Here is a 21,353-nt window from a genome sequence, read left to right as displayed (position 1 = left end):
CTGCACATGCACCCCCCCACATGGCAGCCCCCACATCATGCATGCGCAATGGAGACGATCGGGGGCAATGGCTCACATGCCCACAGAGAGGGTTCTGCATGCCACCTGTGGCAGAAGAACTCCAACGTCCCTTCCAACTCTGTTATTCTGTTGTGAAAAACTCCCAGCAGCTTAATATGAAATAATTGCTGTCCACATGAATTGAATTCATTAGTGAGAGATTTTAAATTTCTAAAGTTGATTCATTAGATCCTGATTTTTCTTTCTTTCAGTACAATCGTTATCAATGCTATGGCGCAGAAGAATACGTTCTGCAGATGGGCGGAGTTTTGTGTCCCACTCCAGGATGCGGAGCTGGCCTGCTTCCTGAATCAGAAATGAGGAAAATAGTGTGTGAGCCAAGAAACGGACTGGGATGTGGGGTAAGAAAAATGCATGCTCCAAATAATTTTACATGAGTCAGTTGAAATTTTTTTTTTTGGGGGGGGACCTCTGATGTTCTTATTGCTGACCCTGAATCTTATCTTAACAGAGGAGAATCCTATAGATTCCAATAAGCAAGTTTAACTTAAGATTGCAGTGCAGAAATGAGCACTTTGTCATGGAGAGTATACCTGTCCCAGAATGCCTAGTTTGAATTGGCTTGCAAAATTGCTGATCTCAGTGGTTGCAGTGAAGAGTTGGATTGTGCAAATGACAAGGCAAGAGCATTGACACTTTTTAAAACTCCTAGCAGTCAGCAAAATGGTAAAGGATACGAAGCCAAAGATTCATTATTTTGTTAGCGGCACTCTCTTTAAATAGGTTCAAAGGGAGGGAGGGTAGAGGCAGGGATAGAAAAAGAGTCAAGTAAGTAAAATGGTTTGTATGTTTTGAGTAAATCAATGAAGATTAATGCAGGTTAAACGACTGTGCTGAATGAACAGCTTTTTAAATAACCAGGGTCAGAAAAGAACTGGAATGAACTAGCCACACAAAGGGATTGCCTCTGCTTATTTTTATTCTGTCACTAACAGTGTTGTCAGATAACAATATTCTTCAAGGAAAAAAAATTAAGAAAATTTAGGATGATATTTTAAGTCTGCCTCTTGGCCTTGAAAATGATGTTTCCTTAAAGCTGTGGTATAGAATGCATTTAGAAAAATATAATAGCACAGCCTTTCAAAAATACATGAAAGTACACTTGAAGTGTTGAAAGGAAGGATTTTGTGAGATCCAATAAAACTCAACATCAACAATGATTGTTCCAAGGAAAATCAACACAGCATCAAACAGCTCTTCCTTCCTCCCTCCCTCCCTCCCTTTATATCTCACTTTATTATTTTTGTAGAAATTACTTTAAAGTGGTGAACGTACCTAATACTACTATTTCCCCACAACAACAATTCTGTGAGGTGGGTTGGGTGAAGAGAGAGTTACTGGCCTGAAGTCACTAAGCTGTCTTTCATGGTTGAGATGGGATTTGAACTTACAGTCCCCTGTTTTCTAGCCTAGTACCTTAACAAATCAGTTTTACATGGTAAATGATTAAGAATATTTATTTATTTATTTATTATTAGCACTTATATACCGCCCCCTCTCCCGAAAGGGACTCGGGGCGGTGTACAGTCCGTATTAAAAAACACCAAATAAAATACATGTATGCATAGGAGGAGGATAAAATAGACCAAAACTGTACAGCTAATAAATAAACAATATAAAATTTAAAATATCATACAATTTATACACTATCCCTCTAAAAGCCAGTAAAAAGTATATGCCAGGGGGGGGTAGACGTTGTAAATTATGCCAAACCAGCCAGTCGGAACAGGTGTGTCTTCAGTTTCTGTCGGAAGGAGCGGAGGTCAGTAGTGGTTCTAATGTCGGGGGGGAGGTCATTCCAGAGGGTTGGGCCCATCACAGAGAAGGATCTACTCCTAGGTGTCGCCCGCTGGCATTGCCTAGCGGACGGCACCAGGAGAAGGCCCTCCCTGTGTGAGCGGATAGGTCGCAGGGACGTGTGTGGTAGGATGCGATCCTGCAGATAACTAGGTCCTCCGCCATGGAGCGCTTTAAAGATGGTGATCAATACCTTGAAACGCACCCGAAAGGCTACAGGTAGCCAGTGCAGCTCGCGCAGGAGAGGTGTTACGTGGGAGTAACGGGTACTTCCCATAATAACCCGCGCGGCTGCGTTCTGAACTAGCTGCAGTCTCCGGACGCGTCCCAAGGGAAGCCCCATGTAGAGGGCGTTGCAGTAGTCCAGGCGAGACGTCACCAGCGCATGAGTGACCGTGCGCAAGGCACTCCGGTCCAGTAGGGGGCGCAATTGGCGCACCAGGCGAACCTGGTGGAATGCCCCCCTTGCCACGGCTGCCACATGGTCCTCCATTGACAGCCGGGCATCAAGGAGGACACCCAAATTGCGCGCCCGCTCCACAGGGGACAACTGTTCGCCCCCTATGGCCAGCGATGGAGTCAGCTGGCTGAACCGTGGTGCCGGCAACCACAGCCACTCGGTCTTGGAGGGGTTGAGTTTGAGTCTGTTGTCCCCCATCCAGACCCCGACGGCCTCCAAACACCGGGACATCACTTCGACAGCCTCGTTGGGGTGGTTTGGGGTTGAAATATACAGCTGAGTATCATCAGCGTAGAGATGGTACTCAACCCCAAAACCACGGATGATCTCACCCAGCGGCTTCACATATGCGTTGAACAGGAGAGGCGAGAGGACCGACCCCTGTGGCACCCCACAAGTGAGTGGCCTCAGGGACGACCTCTGTCCCCCTGTCAACACACATTGCTTCCGGTCGGAGAGGTAGGAGCCGAACCACCGCAAAACGGTGCCTCCGACTCCCATCCCCTCCAACCGGCGCAATAGGATACCATGGTCGATGGTATCAAAAGCCGCCGAGAGGTCTAATAGGACCAGGATAGAGGAGCAACCCCTATCTCTGGCCCTCCAGAGATCATCGACCAACGCGACCAAGGCTGTCTCGGTGCTGTGCCCGGGTCGGAAGCCGGACTGGCGTGGGTCTAGATAATCGGATTCGTCTAGGTGTCGCGGGAGCTGCTGCGCCACCACATTCTCAACAACCTTCGCCACGAAGGGGAGGTTGGAGACTGGACGATAGTTAGCTAGCTCCATTGGGTCGAGCGAAGGCCTCTTGAGCAAGGGTCTCACCACCGCCTCTTTCAAGGCGGTTGGTAAGTATCCCTCACCCAGTGATGCGCTCACCAGGCCCAGGAGCCAGCCTCGTGTCACCTCCCAGGCTGCCAGTACCAGCCAGGAGGGGCACGGGTCCGTTAAACAAGTGGTGGGTCGCAGCCGTCCACGTAACCTGTCCAAATCCTCGGGGGCAACAGAGTCAAACTCCTCCCAGAGTGGTCTCTCAAGACTCGCTGTTGGCGGCTCGTCTGGTCCACTGACGGAGGTCCACCCGCTCCGGATCTGATCGATTTTGTCTTGCAGATATTCTCCAAACTCCTCTGCTCTTCCCTGCAAGGGCGCCTCCCGCGTCTCCTGCAACAGGAGAGAGCGGGTCACCCTAAACAGGGCGGCAGGGCGGTTATCCGCAGACGCAATGAGAGCGGCACAATGCCTACGTTTGGCCGCTTTCAATGCCACAAGGTAAGTCCGTAAAAAGGCTCTTACCTGTGTTCGGTCAGATTCGGAGCGTGAGGACCTCCACCTGCTCTCTAGACGTCTCCTATGGCGCTTCATCACCCTGAGCTCCTCGGTATACCAAGGGGCCCGGGTGGCTCGCTGCCGCAGGAGAGGTCGCAGAGGCGCGACCCGGTCTAAGGCCCCCGCCGTCGCCCTATTCCAGGCGTCGACTAGGTCCTCCGACCGAGCGCGGGTTAGGGCTACAGGTAACGGCCCAAGCTCCGCCTGGAACCTATCCGGTTCCATCAAGTGCTTGGGGCGGTACCAGCTTGAACATACTGGTTCCGCCTCCTCGCGGTGGAGGGTAGCGCCAGGGAAGTCGAGCTGGAGATATGAGTGATCTGACCATGACAGGGGCATAATCTCTAAATCCCCTATTCCCAGATCACTCGTCCACTGTTCAGATACAAAGATAAGGTCCAGTGTGTGGCCGCCTTCATGTGTGGGGCCCTGAATTAGTTGGGTCAGGCCCATGGCTGTCATGGAAGCCATGAACTCCCGAGCCACCTCAGACGCTGCTCCCGTCGACGGCAGGTTGAAATCCCCCATAACCAAGAGTCTGGGAATCTCAACCGCCGTCTCCGAGACCAGCTCGAGGAGCTCGGGCAGGGCCGCTGACGTATAGCGAGGAGCCAAGTATACAATCAGCAGACCCCACTGCCTCCCTGGGCCCCATTTCATACCCAGCGACTCACACCCGGGTATCTGAGGAACAGTGAACTCCCTCGGCTCTAGACAATCCCGTATAACTACCGCCACCCCACCACCCTTACCCAGGGCCCGAGGCTGATGGAATGCACGGAAACCCGGTGGGCACATTTCCACGAGGGGTAAACCACCCTCGTGGCCCAACCAGGTTTCCGTTATCCCTGCAAGGTCTAGCTCCCCCTCCGAGATCAACTCGTTAATGAGGGGGGCCTTGTTGGTCACAGACCTTGCATTGCAGAGCATCAGCCTAAGGCCCTGGCTCTGTAGTTCCCGACCACCTAGGCTGCGGGGGTTGGTACAAGCGACCGGGCGTAGCCAGCAGCCACGGTCTCCCAACCGACCTTGCGATCTTTTCTTGTCCTCGCATCCCCCCCTCCCCGCGACCGTTGTAATAAAACAACCCTCTACTGGAATTAGATGTTCCCAAAACATTTTGAAATGCATGGATTGTCATGCTAGAAGTCTTGAGAGCTTTCGCCCTGCTAGCAATATAAACAGCCTTTTTATGAGCATCATTTCAATGCCTTATCCATTCTTCATTTCTATCCTCTATGTGACAGATTCATAATTTGAAACTGAACTAAATAAATATTAATAAATAAATTTGAAATAATATGCATTACCAAAATGTATAACAATTATGCTGAAATATTTTTGTTGCCAAAAGCCAAGCTACATATATTAGATCGTTTTTCCCTGATGATAGATTAAATAACTGGTTTAACGTTAAATATTTAGAATTTTTTATCCCTTTCATCAAAAAAAAAGGATGAAAGGAAATTATGTATTCTTTTGTTACCATAACAGAATTCTGTATCTGTCAGTACTGTTAATGTGAAAAATAATTATTAATTTTACTAATAAATTGCAGTAATGTTTTAGAAGTTAGGTGGCATTGACACAGCAGAAGAGCATGTAAAATAGAGTTTCCCAAAATTGAGGCAGGCTACAATTATAAAATAACATTATAGACCATTTGTATGAGAAACTATGCTTGCATATACATATAAAACTCACAGGAACACAGTTTCGTTAAGCATGATATTTATTAATTTATTTAGTTATCAAATTTATATACCCACCCATCTCACTCAAGGTGACTGTGTATGACTCACAACAATAAATAAAAGGTCAAAATATAAAAATAGCAAACATAAAAGGCCACCATAATAAATATCGCCAAAAACTGGATGTATTTACTAACTTTACTTATTTAATCCACATTGAAAGGCCACCCAGCACTGTATCAAATCTGGACAGCCTGCAAATAAAAAAGAAAAATATGTAGAGATACAAATCACACAGGCTGTGGTCAACCAGAGTAACAGGACACCCAACCCAGGCATTCAACAGACATAGCAACATAAGCTACCCCTCCACACCCTTAACCCAAGCCTTAGGAGAATATCCAGATTTTTAACAGGGTGGTGACTATGCACATCTTTAGTGGGACATTATTTTAAAGGAAAGGTGCTGCAACAGAGAAAGTGCACTTCCAGGGTCCCACCAGATGACGCAGTTTAATTGATGGGACTTGTGAGTCACTCTATTGATTCATACTGGATGGGCAGAAACAACATAATTTCATAACCCATTTCCGGAATAACTAAAGTCATAAATCATTCTCCTTGTTCTTCTCCTGTAGCAATGAAAAGAAATACAATACAATACAATACAATACAATACAATACAATACAATACAATACAATACAATACAATACAATAGTAGAGTTGGAAGGGACCTTGGAGGTCTTCTAGTCCAACCCCTGCCTAGGCAGGAAACCCTATACCGTTTCAGACAAATAGCTATCCAACATCTTCTTAAAGATTTCCAGTGTTGGGGCATTCACAACTTCTGGAGGCAAGCTGTTCCACTGATTAATTGTTCTAACTGTCAGGAAATTTCTCCTCAGTTCTAAGTTGCTTCTCTCCTTGATTAGTTTCCACCCATTGCTTCTTGTTCTACCCTCAGGTGCCTTGGAGAATAGTTTGACTCCCTCTTCTTTGTGGCAACCCCTGAGATATTGGAAGACTGCTATCATGTCTCCCCTAGTCCTTCTTTCTCTTAAGCTAAACATACCCAGTTCCTGCAACCGTTCTTCATATGTTTTAGTCTCCAGTCCCCTAATATATATATTTTGCATGCTAGTTGCATTTGACTCTTTTGGTTCAAAACTGTATGCAATAGGCGCATTAGTGGTGGCATTCAACTAGTTCGCACCAGTTCAGGCAAATCAGTTATTCAATTACCACCCACACACACACACACTATCAAAGTGAATCCTGGGCGCTGCACAGCAATGGAGAAATGGACAATGGAGAAGCTGACGTGAGGGAAGGAAAAGGCCGCTTTCTCTCTTCTCCCTGCTCTTCCTCCTTCCTTCATGCCAGCCACTCCATTTCCAATTTCTTCATTGCAGTGCAGCGCCCAGGATCCACTTTGAAAGCAGGTGGGGGGAGGGGGTAATTTAACAACTGGTTCACCCATGTCATGGGAGGCTCATCCCACGTGTGCAATGGAGCTATAGGATGGGGATGGGCCATGCTTCCCACAACAGCCAACTTGACCCCGGGCAAACCGGTTGTTAAATTATTGGAATCTCATCACTGACACATATGATCCCATGTTGAAGTGAGGCAGGGATTTAAATCAATAGCTCTGGGTTGCTTACATAATGTTTACATTGAAACAGAAGCAATTCTGTGTATCACTTCTATATGTAAAAGAATCACTACTGCTAGAATGACTGCTGCATATTCAAAGAAATCAAAATATTATATGTAGAAGTCTTGTTCAGGGATAACAGGGATCTCCACAGTTTAATATATTATAAGGAACCTTTTCACCTTTAAATAATGCCCCCTTTGGTCTTTCTGCAGCACTGAATATATATTTAGAGGGATAAAGATTGGTGCTCCTCTCCAATGTTTATTTTGACCCAGATTTGTATGAGCAAGAATATTTTACTATTCTGAATGTTCCATTAAACCATTAAGGATCTGGCTTTGCTGTTATCGAATCACTTTTTTACTTTGTTTTACGCGTAAAAATATTAATTTGATTTTCCAAAGTCTATTGCACACAGTTCCTCCATCTTCATTGCTATTCATCAAGCCAATCTCTTGCTTTCATCACTAGGCACAAAAGATTGACATGTTTAACCAGCAAGAAAATATGCCTCTGTTAACGCTTGGTACCAGCTAGCATGATTACTGGAGGTGGGGGGGGGGGTACCTGGATATTCAGGACTCATAAGGACTAGACAAATAAAGCTTTTTTGTCTTGTCTTGAAAGTGGCTACATATTGCTTATATATTTATTGTTTTCTAAGGTGAAGTCCCTTGGATTCTGATAAAATTGTGATTAGTGCCAAGAAACACCATGCAGTGTGACTATCTTAAGGGATGTTTTATCAAGTACTGATACACTTCACACTTCTGTCACTATTCCCAGTAGTACTAATTTTTATTTGGGTATTCAAAAGAAAGCAGAGTAGTAAATGGTTAAATAAGATTCTTAACTCCTTAGGCAATCTCTTCCACACCAACTATATCATAAAACAAAATCCAAATGCATTTAGATTGCATGTATCAAGTGTCAGAGACATCCTTCTGGTTTATTTCTAGTAGCAGAGCCCAGGGTGGCTCTTGAAGCTCTTCATCCATTTTATCAGTCCTGCTTTAACTCTTATTTGTTTATTTGCTGAATCCAAGCAATTTGCAACAATATCCATCTCATTTATTTGTGAAACTGACCTCTAAAAAGCAATCTTAATGATTTCGTTAATTGCCATTGAAAAATGACGGAAGGGGTAAGCATTCTCACATCATCCCAGCTCTTGTTTCGCCTCTACAGATAGTCCTTGACTTACAAGAATTCATTTAGTGTTTGTTCAAAGTGACAGTGGCACTAAAGAAAGTGACTTATGACCGGTTCTTGCTTGCAAGTAAATGGTACTTCTTGCAGATATTCCATTACATCATTGTTGCTACTTTGTTGTGCTGTTGTTTGTAGTCAGTCTGGGTTGATTGGAGCCCTTTAGTTTTCTTTGATTTTTCACTCATGAACTCAGCTGAACTAATATGGGACTAAAATAGACTAGCTGTTTGACCAAGCTGAGAGAGTTCATGAGGAAGATTGCTAAACAATATATTTTATTTCCTTTTCAGTAGCATTAGTATATGTAAGTAGCAATGCTCATGTTTATGTTTCCTGTGAGTTTTTTTTAATTATGAATTTCTATCTTTCCCATATATCTCAAAGACTATAGATATGAGATACAGCTGACTGATAAATGACAGAGAAAAAGATAGTCATGTTTCTTTGTTAGTTTCAAAATAATTATATATTTCCCATCAGTTCATTGCCTTGCCTATGTATAAAACACTAAAGTTGCTTTCAAGTTGAGTTCAGTTCTTGATTATTATATGGATGCAATCATATCTTTTTCTTGGGAATATGGAAGTAGTTTACTACTGTCTTCTTTCAGCTGCTTTTTGACTTTTCAGTTTAGTGAATGTGAAAGAGAAAAGGAAACAGAAATCACATTATTTGAATTTGTAACCTAATGCTAGATAGTGTAATGTTGTACTGTAGTTAGTGTTATTCACAGTGATCTTGTTCCAGCCACTCTCTTTTGATTTGGCTTATTTCATGGTATTGTTTTAAAAATGAAATGAAACAACAAGAACCTTGTACACTATCATTTGAAAGACAACTGGGATGAAATATGTATCATTATGTATTTTTGTTATTGTTGTTGAAATCCGCCCTAGCATTCAAAGTACTGTTAACAAAGAAAGTACAATAATTAGGATCTCCTATTGCTTTTGCTATTTAATTCCAATTGTGCTTTAAAACAAAACCAAAAGCACTAGACAAAGTAATATTAAGAACTTTTCTGAAATTAATAGCTGGCTCACAGCAGAATTATTTTAGGACATAAAGTTGGGATTTGTTTTTAACTCCAGGAGGAATGAAAATGAGATAGACATTCTCCATTATTGTTAAATGCTGACTTGCTAGCATATCACCATCACCACAAGGCAGGAAATCTGTTCAACTTCATTCTACTGAGTGGACAGTCTAACCAGGTTGAAATGAGATTCTATCTTGCCAGCTCACTTGGTTTAAGCAAGTTAACTCCTTTGTTGAAACATAACAGGCTTTCTCTAGAATAATTAATATCTAATAAGATAATTATCTGCAAGAATTAAATAAAAATTTCCAAAGAATGTATTTGAACTATACAGCTTTGGAGCTGTGTTGGACAATGGTTAGAATCAGAGGTGGTATTCAGCAGGTTCTGACCAGTTCTGAAGAACTGGTAGTGGAAATTTTGAGAACCCATAAATATCATCTCTGACTGGTCCCATCCCCATCTATTCTCTGCCTCCCAAGTCCCAGCTGATTGGGAGGGAATGGAGATTTTACACTATCCTTCTTTTGCCATGCCCACCAAGCCACGCCCACAGAACCGATAGTAAAAAAAATTGAATCCCACCACTGGTTAGAATGCAGCATTGCAGGCTTACACTGCCTATTGCAGCAGTTCGATCCTTACTGGCTCAAACTTGACTCAAACCTTCCATTTTCCAAGGTTGGTAAAATGAGGAGCCAAATGGGGAGGAGGAGCTTCCGGAGGGAATGGCGGCCGATCTGTGAGCTCCGTATGATTGCGGAGGGGCCCCCCTGCTGGGAGGGGTGCTGCCGACCCTCGGTTTTATTCTGAGGGTCGGGATTTGTCGGCGACCACCCCCGGCTCTGTCCTGGCTTGGACTGGTTGGGCAGGGTGATCGGGTGGTCGGCTGGTTGGGCGAGAGGCGCCGAGCGGAGAAGCGCATGGAGGCTTGGAGACGCGCTGGCCGAGGAGCTGGTGAACAGCCGCGTTCTGTGGAATGGAGTCGGGTAGAACAAAAGGAAGCGGCTGGTGGAGGGTGGAGCTGAGCGAAGCAGACCGGAGGGAAGCAGGCCAGAGTGGCAAGCTTTGAAGATCAATGTCGGAGGTGAGGATTGCCCTGGCGGTTCGCACAGCTCAGGCGGCGAGGGTTTGGCGATGGTGGCGGCGGGGGAGGCAGTCGGAGACGCCGAGCGCCACACCCTCTAGTCGCCATGACCCCTGGTTCTCCAGGGGAGTTGCAAGAAGAAGAACGAGGCCCGGGGGGGCTAGAGAGAGTGCTGCCAACTCCAGGAGGCTTGGGAAAGCCTCAGGGAGCTATGGCGGTCTCGGATTTGAGAACAACAGCCCCTGGGAAGATGAGCTCCAGGACCCCGAGGAGGCAGATGGCCATTCTTCCCTGGGCCTGGACATGGAGGAGAGACACCGGGGGGATTGGTGGACATCTGCTGAAGGCTTGACTTTTTCCCTTCTACCCCTGTTGACAACTGCCTCCCTTGCCAAAACTTCGATTTCCATCAATTTTCTTTATTTTCTTTATTATCATGACTATGGCTCTCTCATTAACATCCTGCTTTAATCGGCTCCAATACCATCTTGAGCGCCTCCTTAGATAAATCTAGCTAGTCGGCTAGCCCACCAACTTACCCTTTCCATCTAGGGTAAGGACAATTTCACGACAAACTATGATTCCATCTTCAGCACTTGAAATAATCTTGCCCCGTGATATAACTGTATGATTTTTGTATGATTCTCACGTACACAAGGTCTGACCTACTGCTACTGCGAGAGTCCCCCCTCTCGCAGGTATGGCCTCCTGCCCTTTCGAGGGCCCACCTTGAGGACGGGTTCATTAACCCAGAGAGGTGGAGGAAGCGCACATTGAGGGGTTTTTTAATTAATAGCTTTTAAAAAATTATAACGGGTTCCAGGGATGGGGGGGGGAACAGGTCAGGAGGGATGGGAGAGCCAGGCATCTAGGTGTGGTCGAAGGAGGAGGGAGCGGAGTGGGGGAGGTGAGGGGAGATAGCATTCCTGTGCAGGGCTCTTTGATACCAACGGTCGTGGGGAGGGGCAGGTGCGAGGAAGATCAAGAGCGCGTAGTCGGTTGGGAGACCGGGGTTTTTGGTCATTCCCGGTCGTTTGTACCAACCCCTGCATACTAGGTGGTCAGGATCTACAGACCCAAGGCCTGAGACTGCTGTTATGCAACGCGAGGTCCGTTGTCAATAAGGCCCCCCTCATCCACGATCTAATTTTGGAGGGGGAGCCGGACCTCGCAGGAATAACCGAGACCTGGTTGGGCCACGAGGGAGGTCTACCCCTCGTGGAAATGTGCCCGCCAGGTTATCGAGCATTTCACCAGCCTCGGGCCCAGGGAAGGGGCGGCGGGGTAGCAGTGATTATCCGGGAAGACTTAGAGCCGAGAGAGTTCACCGTGCCACAGACATCCGGGTGTGAGTCCCTTGTCGTGAGATGGGGCCCAGGGAGGCAGTTGGGCCTACTGATAGTATACCTGGCTCCTCGCTATACGTCAGCGGCCCTGCCTGAACTCCTTGAGCTGATCTCATCGGTGGCGGTTGAGACCCCCAAACTTTTAGTGATGGGGGATTTTAATCTGCCGTCGATGGGAGAAGCGTCTGAGGGGGTTCGGGAGTTCATGGCTTCCATGACAGCCATGGACCTGACCCAGTTAATTCAGGGCCCTACTCACGAGGGAGGCCACACGCTGGACCTTGTCTTTGTCTCTGGCCAGTGGATGAGTGATCTGGGAATAGGGGATCCAGCCATTATTCCCCTGTCATGGTCGGATCACTCACTTCTCCGGCTGGACTTCCCTGGTGCTACCCCCCGCCGCGAGGAGGCGGAACTGGAAGTTATTAGATGGTTCCGCCCCAAGCGCCTGATGGAACCAGATAGGTTCCAGACGGAGCTTGGGCCACCTCCTGTGGACCTCACCCGCCCCCGAGTGGAGGACCTGGTAGACGCATGGAATAGTGCGACTACCGGGGCCCTAGACCGGGTGGCGCCTTTGCGGCCTCTCCTGCGGCGACGAACCACCCTGGCCCCTTGGTTTACCGAGGAGCTAAGGGTGATGAAACGCCACAAGAGACGCCTAGAGAGTCGTTGGAGATCCTCCCGTTCCGAATTTGACCGAGCACAGGCCCGAGCCTATTTGAGGACGTACCTCGTGGCATTAAGAGCGGCCAAACGTCAACATTGCGCCGCTCTTATTGCGTCCGCAGATAACCGCCCTGCCGCCCTGTTTCGGGTGACTCGCTCCCTCTTGTTTGAGAGACCGCGGGAAGCCCCTTTACAGGGCAGAGCAGAGGAGTTTGGGAAATATCTACAGGACAAAGTCGCTCAAATCCGGATGGGATGGGCCCCTTTCAGTGGTTCAGTAGAGACGCCCGTGGCGAGTCTTGAGGGACCGCTTTGGGAGGAGTTTGACTCGGTTGCCATCGAGGATTTGGACAGGTTGCGTGGACGTCTGCGACCCACCACATGTTTATTGGACCCGTGTCCCTCCTGGCTTGTACTGGCATCCTGGGAGGTTACGCGCGACTGGCTCCTGGGCCTAGTGAACGCCTTGTTGGGTGAGGGGTCTCTACCGGCCGCCTTGAAAGAGGCGGTGGTGAGGCCCCTGCTCAAGAAGCCTTCCCTGGACCCAACGGACCTAGTCAATTATCGTCCAGTCTCCAACCTTCCTTTCTTAGCGAAGGTTGTAGAGAGTGTGGTGGTACAGCAGTTCCCACGTCACCTGGAGGAAAATGATTATCTAGACCCGCGCCAGTCCGGCTTCCGACCCGGGCACAGCACGGAGACGGCCTTGGTCGCATTGGTTGATGATCTCTGGAGGGCCAGAGATAGGGGTTGTTCCTCTATCCTGGTCCTATTAGATCGCTCGGCGGCGTTCGATACCATCGACCATGGTATCCTGTTGCACCGGCTAGAGGGGTTGGGAGTCAGGGGCACCGTTTTACAGTGGTTTGGCTCCTACCTCTCTGACCGGATGCAACGTGTGTTGGCAGGGGAGCAGAGATCGACCCAGAGGCCACTCACATGTGGAGTGCCACAGGGATCTGTGCTCTCGCCTCTCCTGTTCAACACATACATGAAACCGCTGGGCGAGATCATCCGTGGTTTTGGGGTGGGATATCATCTGTATGCTGATGATACTCAGCTATACATTTCCACCCCGAACCACCCCAATGAGGCCGTTGAAATGATGTCCCGGTGTTTGGAGGCCGTACGGGTCTGGATGGATGGCAACCGACTAAAACTCAACCCTTCCAAGACGGAGTGGCTGTGGCTTCCGGCCTCCCGGTTCAACCAGGTGCTTCCATCTCTGGCCATCGGGGGCGTGCAACTAGCCCCCATGGAACAGGTGCGCAATTTGGGCGTCCTCCTAGATGCCTGGCTGTCCATGGATGACCATGTAACAGCCGTGGCAAGGGGGGCGTTCCACCAGGTCCGCCTGATGCGCCAATTGCGCCCCTTATTGGACCGGGATGCCCTACGCACAGTCACCCATGCGCTAGTGACGTCTCGCCTGGACTACTGCAATGCTCTCTACATGGGGCTTCCCTTGAGATGCACTCGGAGACTACAGTTGGTCCAGAACGCGGCCGCGCGGGTGATTATGGGGAGGACTAGATACTCCCCTGTAACACCTCTCCTGCGCGAGCTGCACTGGCTTCCTGTGGTCTACCGAGTGCGTTTCAAGGTTTTGATTATGATCTTTAAAGCGCTTCATGGCACAGGGCCTAGTTACATGCAGGATCGCATCCTGCCCCACACATCCCTACGACCAATTCGCTCACACAGAGAGGGACTTCTCCGGGTGCCGTCCGCCAAACAGTGTCGGGGGGCGGCACCCAGGAGCAGAGCCTTCTCTGTGATGGGCCCAGCCCTGTGGAATGACCTCCCCCGTGACATCAGGATTACTTCCGATCTCCGCTCCTTCCGTGTACAGCTGAAGACCCACCTCTTTCAATTATCTGGCCTGGCTCAACCGTAATTTTTCTCACTCCTCCTGACTGTCTTTTTAAATTTTAAATTTTAATTGTACATTGGGTTTCTTACAATTGGGGTATTTTAATGGTGATTTTTAACTGTCTAAATGTTGTAATTTGTTACCTCCTCCGTGCATGTGTGTCTTTGTATATATGTATGTTTATGTGTTTGTACACATGTTTTATGTTCTATATGCTCCATTGTACGCCGCCCCGAGTCCTGCCTGGAAAGGGAGCGGCTAATAAATTCAAATTATTATTATTATTATTATATTGTTAGGGGCAATATTGTGATGTTGTAAACTGCTCAGAGAGTGCTGTAAAACACTGTAGAGCAGTATATAAATCTTAAGGACTATTGCTATTTCATATCAGTTTGAAAAGGAATTCAAAATTGGATTTTACTGGATCCTTTGAATTGTATCAGGATTAATGATGATTTATAGTACATTTTTCAACCAGAATGGGAAGGTTATACCTAGATTAGAAGATGATGTCCAGAAATGAATGGAAGGATCAAATTATTTATTTGCCACATAGAATTACCCAATTTGATGAGTTCCTTGCTGGGGTGAAAATTTTAAGAACGTCAGTCCTAACAGGTACCAGACTGAGGAATGCTGATGTAAAAAAAAAAACCTTTTTTTTGACAGATAATTGAGTTTAAAACATATTAAGAACTTAGTTTTTTTTAACTTGCATATATGCATAATCAATTCCCAAAGCATTCATTTTGGAAAACACATTAAACTTAGCAGTCAGTAGTTACTTAGGGATGCTTTTGTTGATTTCCACTTCTCTCTGTTTCTTATTATCCCAACCTAAAATTTACTGCATTGCTTTTCTGTATTAGCCGCAAGTTAAAAACACATCTACACAAAAGATGAAAATTCTCAAAGAATTCTTTAAGGCATAGCGGGGCCTTTGCTACTCTCCCACTGACAGTATATAATTTGCAACTGACTGCATCTGAAAACAGATAAGGCACATCAAGATGAATCTAAACATTAACATAATTGAGGACAGAAATGGCAAGCTTTTGCTTTGAACAAAAAGGTTCAGCAGCACTGAGTCATAAAAGATGAAACATTAATGTAATCAGCCGAGACTGTCGACTGACTGAGAGCAACAGAGACCAACGGCAGGATCCCAATTACAGCAAAACCTTCTCAGAACAATCATCTACGAATCGTTCACATTGGAGCAAGAATAATTCACAAGCTGCAATGATGAATATTGATCACGAGCATAAAAGAAGTGAGTTGAACTCTAACTAGGCTTACCTGGTTGGTTTTGCAGAAAAGGCCTTCTATTAAAAAGGTATTATATGCCTTTCACTTGTAACATTGTACATGAAAGTTGTTTAATCGTAGACAAAAGATAAGATATTAAATTAAATCATTGCTACCACTAATGAGTTTTATTTTTTGCCTTTCCAAGGCTTTTCTGTTTAATCAGAAGATAGACAGACCAGTGATAATCTACTCAGCAAATAAAAATAAATGAACCAAAAGATAAAAAAAAAACCTTTTTAAAAAAACCAATTGTTCTACATATTCTGAAGGATCAGATGCCAACAAAAAGGCATAGATAAGTTAGCCATACCACTGAGGGTGTTTCTAGAAGCCTTCTTTCAAGTATCATAAAGGTATTTTTTCTATTAGCAAAACTATTTCCATTTTATTCATCTGAAGGGCATATTTATTTAGTTGGAAAATATATGTTTTACTCTTCAAACAGCTATTCCTCAGAGAAGATAAATTTAATATATTAATATAAAGGACGGCCAATTGCTTATACATGCAGGATTAAAACAATCAAAACATGCCAGATGCATAAAATTCTTACAGTTAAAAGTCTTAAAACATGCCAGAAAAATACTAGGCTCAGGACCATACATTTCATTTATCTAAACTCTAATGTTTCTAATGTTTAAGATATTATAGAAGTTCTTTCAGAGGTTCACAATAAAAAGACTAAGGAAAGCACTAATTTCCACAACCATAAAATCCAAAATAAAATACATGATGGCATAAAAGTAAGATACAAAAACTGAGAAATTTGGAGCATGAAAACAGTGCTATGTAAAGACTTATAATTCAGGCATTATCTCGGACTTGCTACATCCCAGCAGGCATGTTTACAGGTAGTTATCTAGCCATCATCAGAAATTTCCTCAAACTTATATCATCTTTTTTGCACTTTTAGTTGACATGCTGGAATCTAGCAGTGCTCTTCCAGAAGGAATCACAAATCTATGGTCAATCCATCAAATGTGTTCATTGGATTAAAGAATGATAATTAACTTTATTATATCTCAGCTTGCAGAATTACAATATCTTGTCCAGCAACAAGAGATAAATGACGGTGGTAGTAGTGGGGATGTTGAATTAATTTACTGCAAGATGAAAATCTCTTCATTGAAGATTATAAAACATTATTTATTTATTTATTATTTATTATTCACACTTATAGACCGCCCCCTCTCCCGGAGAGGACTCGGGGCGGTGGTGGCCCAATGTGAGTTCACAGATAAATGTTAGATTCAATTTCAATTTTAGAATTGAACAACTGGGCCAGTATCACCCAGCTGGCTTCCAATTGATGATAAGAAGTTGGGTCACCCTACTCATTGCCCATAGATGGATAGATGGATGGATGGATGGATGGATGGATGGAGATAGATGGATGGATGGATGGATGATGGTTGAATATATTTACATACATCTATGCATACATTCAATAAATTCATAGAAATTTGAACCTCCATTTTTAAAATAATTTCTCAGCCAGAACAATAGGTTATATTAGCCATGGCATATTCTACGAATAATGCTTTCTGCATGCTAAGAATTAGCAAAAATTAAGCAAAACCTTTGGATGCCTCCTTTTCAAAGGAAGAATTTTCCTGCCCTCTGAATTCCTTAAGTATTCCCAACATTTCAGAAGGTCATTATGTGAAGGTGAGTGTGATAGTGGGGAATGAATTTTGCCTCGGCTTTACTCAGTTAATTGTGATTCTGCAAAAATGCTCTACATGCTTCCAAATATATGAAGGTTCTTGTGTTGTTATCCATTCCAGAAGACACATTTAGTGTTTGTTCCAACCAGATCTGGATTTAATTGTTAATAGATGATCTCTTGCATGTTTTCAGTCAATACCAAGCTGAGCAACTCAATCTTCATTTCCAGTGTGACAGCAGCTATTGAAAATTGCATTAAAGGACACTTAACCCATAGAGAGAGTTCCAGCTGAAGAGTTGACACATGACAGAAATAAATTGCCCTCATATCATTTACAAATGTTCCCTGATTATTGAAACGCAATCTGTGTAATTTCAATACCTTCTGCATTTCCACACTATAGGAAAGTGATTGTGGGGATTTCTCTGTGCAAATGGACTGTGCTAGTATTTAATGACAAAATCCTATCAAAATGTCTCGACAGGTGGCAGCACCTGTTTTACCTTGAAAGCTAAGCCAACTCATGCCTGGTTAATACTTGAATGGGCTATTGCAGATATATATTAGGAGGGATGTTACAAAATGCCCCAGAAGAAGGCAATGGAAAACCATTAATATACTTCTGCCAAGAAAACTATATGGGTGAGCCTATGAATTGAACTTGACTTCAAGGAAATCTTCCTTTTGTTTCTTGCTAATGTGTCTGGTGTAATGTCATATATTTTGTGACATACTGCTCTTGGGATGATTAATTGTAAATGTCTCTGTCTTGAGATAAGGATAAACATTTATACAAAGAGAGTAACCCAGAGCTCCCCAGCTCATTTGTCTCTCATTCCCTTTTTTGTTGTTGTTCCCCATCGTAATCATTTTTAAGCTAATGCCAACAAGATACTTTTAAGCAAATGTCATCAAGATATCATCTCCTAAAACAAAACAAAATTGAAATTTACTTGAGAAATGCTCAGATAAATGTTGAAAAGTTATTTTATTCAACAGCTAGAGCACTGTAGCAAGCAACAAATATAACAGTTTTACATATTAAAAAGTCAGTATGATATATACTGGTAGTCCTTGACTTATAAATGTAATGGAGCCTGCCAATTACATTTGTAACCCCAGAATTTGTAGGAGTGAATCGCAATCATACCTTGCTGGGAGTCTAGCGATGGAACAGGCCATTTGCTTCGGACCACCCAAGGCCTCCCTGACCACCTCCTGCACTGGATCACTTACCTTGTGAAGATCTGCCTCCTCTCCAGTCTCTGCTGTAGTTTCTTTGCCTGCTTGCCCTCTCAACACAAAATGTAATGATGGCTGTGGTACTGCAACATTTGTAACTTTGGGACTGGTTGTAAGTTCTTGGGGGGGGGGGGTAGGTTGTAACTTCAAACGATCGCTAAGTGAACTATTGTAACTCGGGGATTACCTTTATTGATTAGGCAAGTAAACTGGGCAAACCAGATCCAAAACTTGACAAAAGTCACTAGTTGATTGCACCCAGTCATGTTCCCTCTTCATAGTAAGAACATAGTAAGAACAAAATGAGGAGGGGACTTAAACCAGAATCTCTGCTTTGAATATTAGCTTGATTGTCATTAGTGGACTGTGGACAGTTAGTCAGTTTCTCAGAAAAAACAAAACAAAAAAACTACCATCTGGACCATCTTAAGAAAAAGAGCCAAATCTTGACAGACACATTATGTTTTCATACACTGCCATAGTCAGAATTGTCAAGGACAGTAGTTACTATCTGTACCAATTTTGGACGAGAAACACTGCCATTGATTAGTGGCTACAATTCCGCATTCCATAAATAGAATAAATTATTCTTTCATGGGATATTTTCCCTCTCTTTCCTCTGTCTGCCTCATTGCCTAACTCAACTTATTTTAATCTCAACTGCTACAAAAACCATATGACTCACAAAAAGGGAGCTATCTGCATTTGAGGTGTTTTTTTTTCTGAATCCAAGTTAACATTTTCATGGACTCTGAATGATGATAGACAAGTGATAAATAACTTTTGCAGAATATAAAGAAATTCATCTATTGAAACTCTACCAACATGATATATTTTTCAATTGTATTGCTTCTTGTTCTAGATAGAAGCTTTTATGGCCATTACAGTACCATTCCTATACAAAGGGTGTATTGTACTTTAACAACATGCTGTTAGGACTCTATCACCATATCATTTGAAACATTTTTCTCTTCCTTATTTCACACATTTTGTTTTTGTCCTAGAGTAAATTTTCTTTGAAGCTGTATACGAAAGAGAAAAGGTATTTTATGTGGACTTAAGAAGAAGGCAGATCCTACAATCTAAATCAAGATTACTGTCAAGTTAATCTTGTTTTGCAAGTACATTGTGCAACATTTCTTCTGATTTTACATAAATGAGCTAGCTAAGGGTCACATTAGACATAGTGGAGCAGTTGTTTCTGTTATTAACTCATTTATTCTTTCCATGTAACATCTAATGTGATTGCGGTTTAGGGAATTGGACCACCTCATTACTCTCTTAACTCACTTTCTATCAGCCATGATGGTCTTCATTATCATTGTAGCTAAGATACTTCAGAAAAAGACCTGAAATGATTGAAGCTGGGAAGGGAAAGAAAGGGAGTTATTTAGCCTCCCTCCCCTTCAATACTGTTTTAATGCAATAATTAGACTAATCTTCCCTTTCTACTTAACTGAGGCAAATGCGTGAATTACAAATGGAGTTTAACCCGAACAGTCTGTATTTTATAATGCTTTGTACTTTATCATTTTATCTTCTGATATCAGAAGGGTATTTGTTTGATATCAGAAGGCTACGCATAGCAGTGTCCCTCATATTAAGTCAGAAGATGACTTCAACAAATTAGCTAATGTCTTAAACAATCTTAAGATACCTGAAAATGAAGTAAATGACTAAGAGGACTACATAGGCATCTTCTTGTTACTGTTCTACCTGGCTAAAAAGTATTCTTTTCATCCACGCATAGCATTTTCATCCCTATCATGAATTTTAAAAGAGACATCTTTTCTGCATAATTGAAACTGTTGTGACATACCCCACAGTTATGTAGCTGCTGAAATAGGTTGTCAATGAAAAAGGAAGCCATAGCACAGATCCAACACACAATTCACCTTTGAGTTACTGTAGAAATTTTGAGTTACTGTAAAAAAAAAAATTTTTTTTTAAATTTTTAAATTTTAAATCTAACTTTAACTATTATAGTACAGTAAACTATATGTTACCTCCTCCAGCCACATCTATGTCTATTTTATATTTGTATTATGTATATTTATTGTTTTTAATATGACTGTACACCGCCCCGAGTCCCTTCTGGGAGAGGGTGCGGTCTAGAAATCAAATAAAAGTTAAAGTTAAAGTTAGTGCCTGTTTTTGTAATTTGCATGGCCACCAAAAGTAATAGAAAAGGCTACCTGCAGGATCTATGTACAACCTAGGCTTGGGAGCTTTATAAGCACATGAGTGCCATTATATTACAGTCACCTACCAAAGCTTTTCTTGTAACCTTGACAATTATCTTAGTGAACCTGGGTAGAAATCGGCTGCCATCTAGCGTTATGCTTGTTTTGCTGGCTGTTGTTACTTGCCTTCTCTCCAAACTTTGTTGTAGTCTGCCAGAAGCAGAACTCCTATAGAGTGAAAGTGATGTTCCCTGGTAGTCCTCTAAGCTTTGCATTTCACTTTTCCCCCCATTCCTCTTGGTCTGGCTATTTACTAGAAAAACCAACTTTGTGTAGCCTAAAGAAAACAAAGATGTCTTATGTTGTGTTCTACGGAAAGCTGTTGCAATGCCCTGTAGGGCATCCTTGCTGTTTGTCCTAAATTGAGATGACAATGTTGCTCATATTAAATTGCCTTCTTGTTTGAGTTGGCATGCTGGGATCCATATCTGTTAATATAGGAATGTCCAAATGTCCTGCTAGGAAAGCAATTTGTTCCCTGGTAGGATGTCTATAAAACAGCTGGTGCAAGAAGCCATCAGAGGTGATGTGAGAGGCAAGTTATGTTTTTCTCCATTTAATGGAAATTTTTACTGATCTACCCCCATCCTTCTCTCAGATTGTCACCAGTTGCAGTATGTATCCATCTTCAGTCACC

At 43.8% G+C, this 21,353-nt stretch overlaps 1 protein-coding gene across 2 annotated transcripts in view; it reads left to right on the top strand.

Annotated features, from left to right (window-relative positions):
* PRKN (parkin RBR E3 ubiquitin protein ligase) overlaps positions 1 to 21,353 on the top strand; it is a 792,757-nt gene that overhangs the window by 653,271 nt on the left and 118,133 nt on the right. For both annotated transcript variants that reach the window (XM_081943460.1, XM_081943459.1), the window contains exon 9: positions 273 to 422. In XM_081943460.1, the coding sequence (XP_081799586.1) occupies positions 273 to 422 (150 nt within the window). The remainder of the gene's footprint in view (positions 1 to 272; positions 423 to 21,353) is intronic.

This window comes from Natrix helvetica, assembly GCF_964273705.1.
Source record: "Natrix helvetica genome assembly, chromosome: 2".
NCBI classification, from domain to species: Eukaryota; Metazoa; Chordata; class Lepidosauria; order Squamata; family Natricidae; genus Natrix; species Natrix helvetica.
Note: the sequence above shows the minus strand (reverse complement) of the source record. Positions and strands in the feature narration are given on the sequence as shown.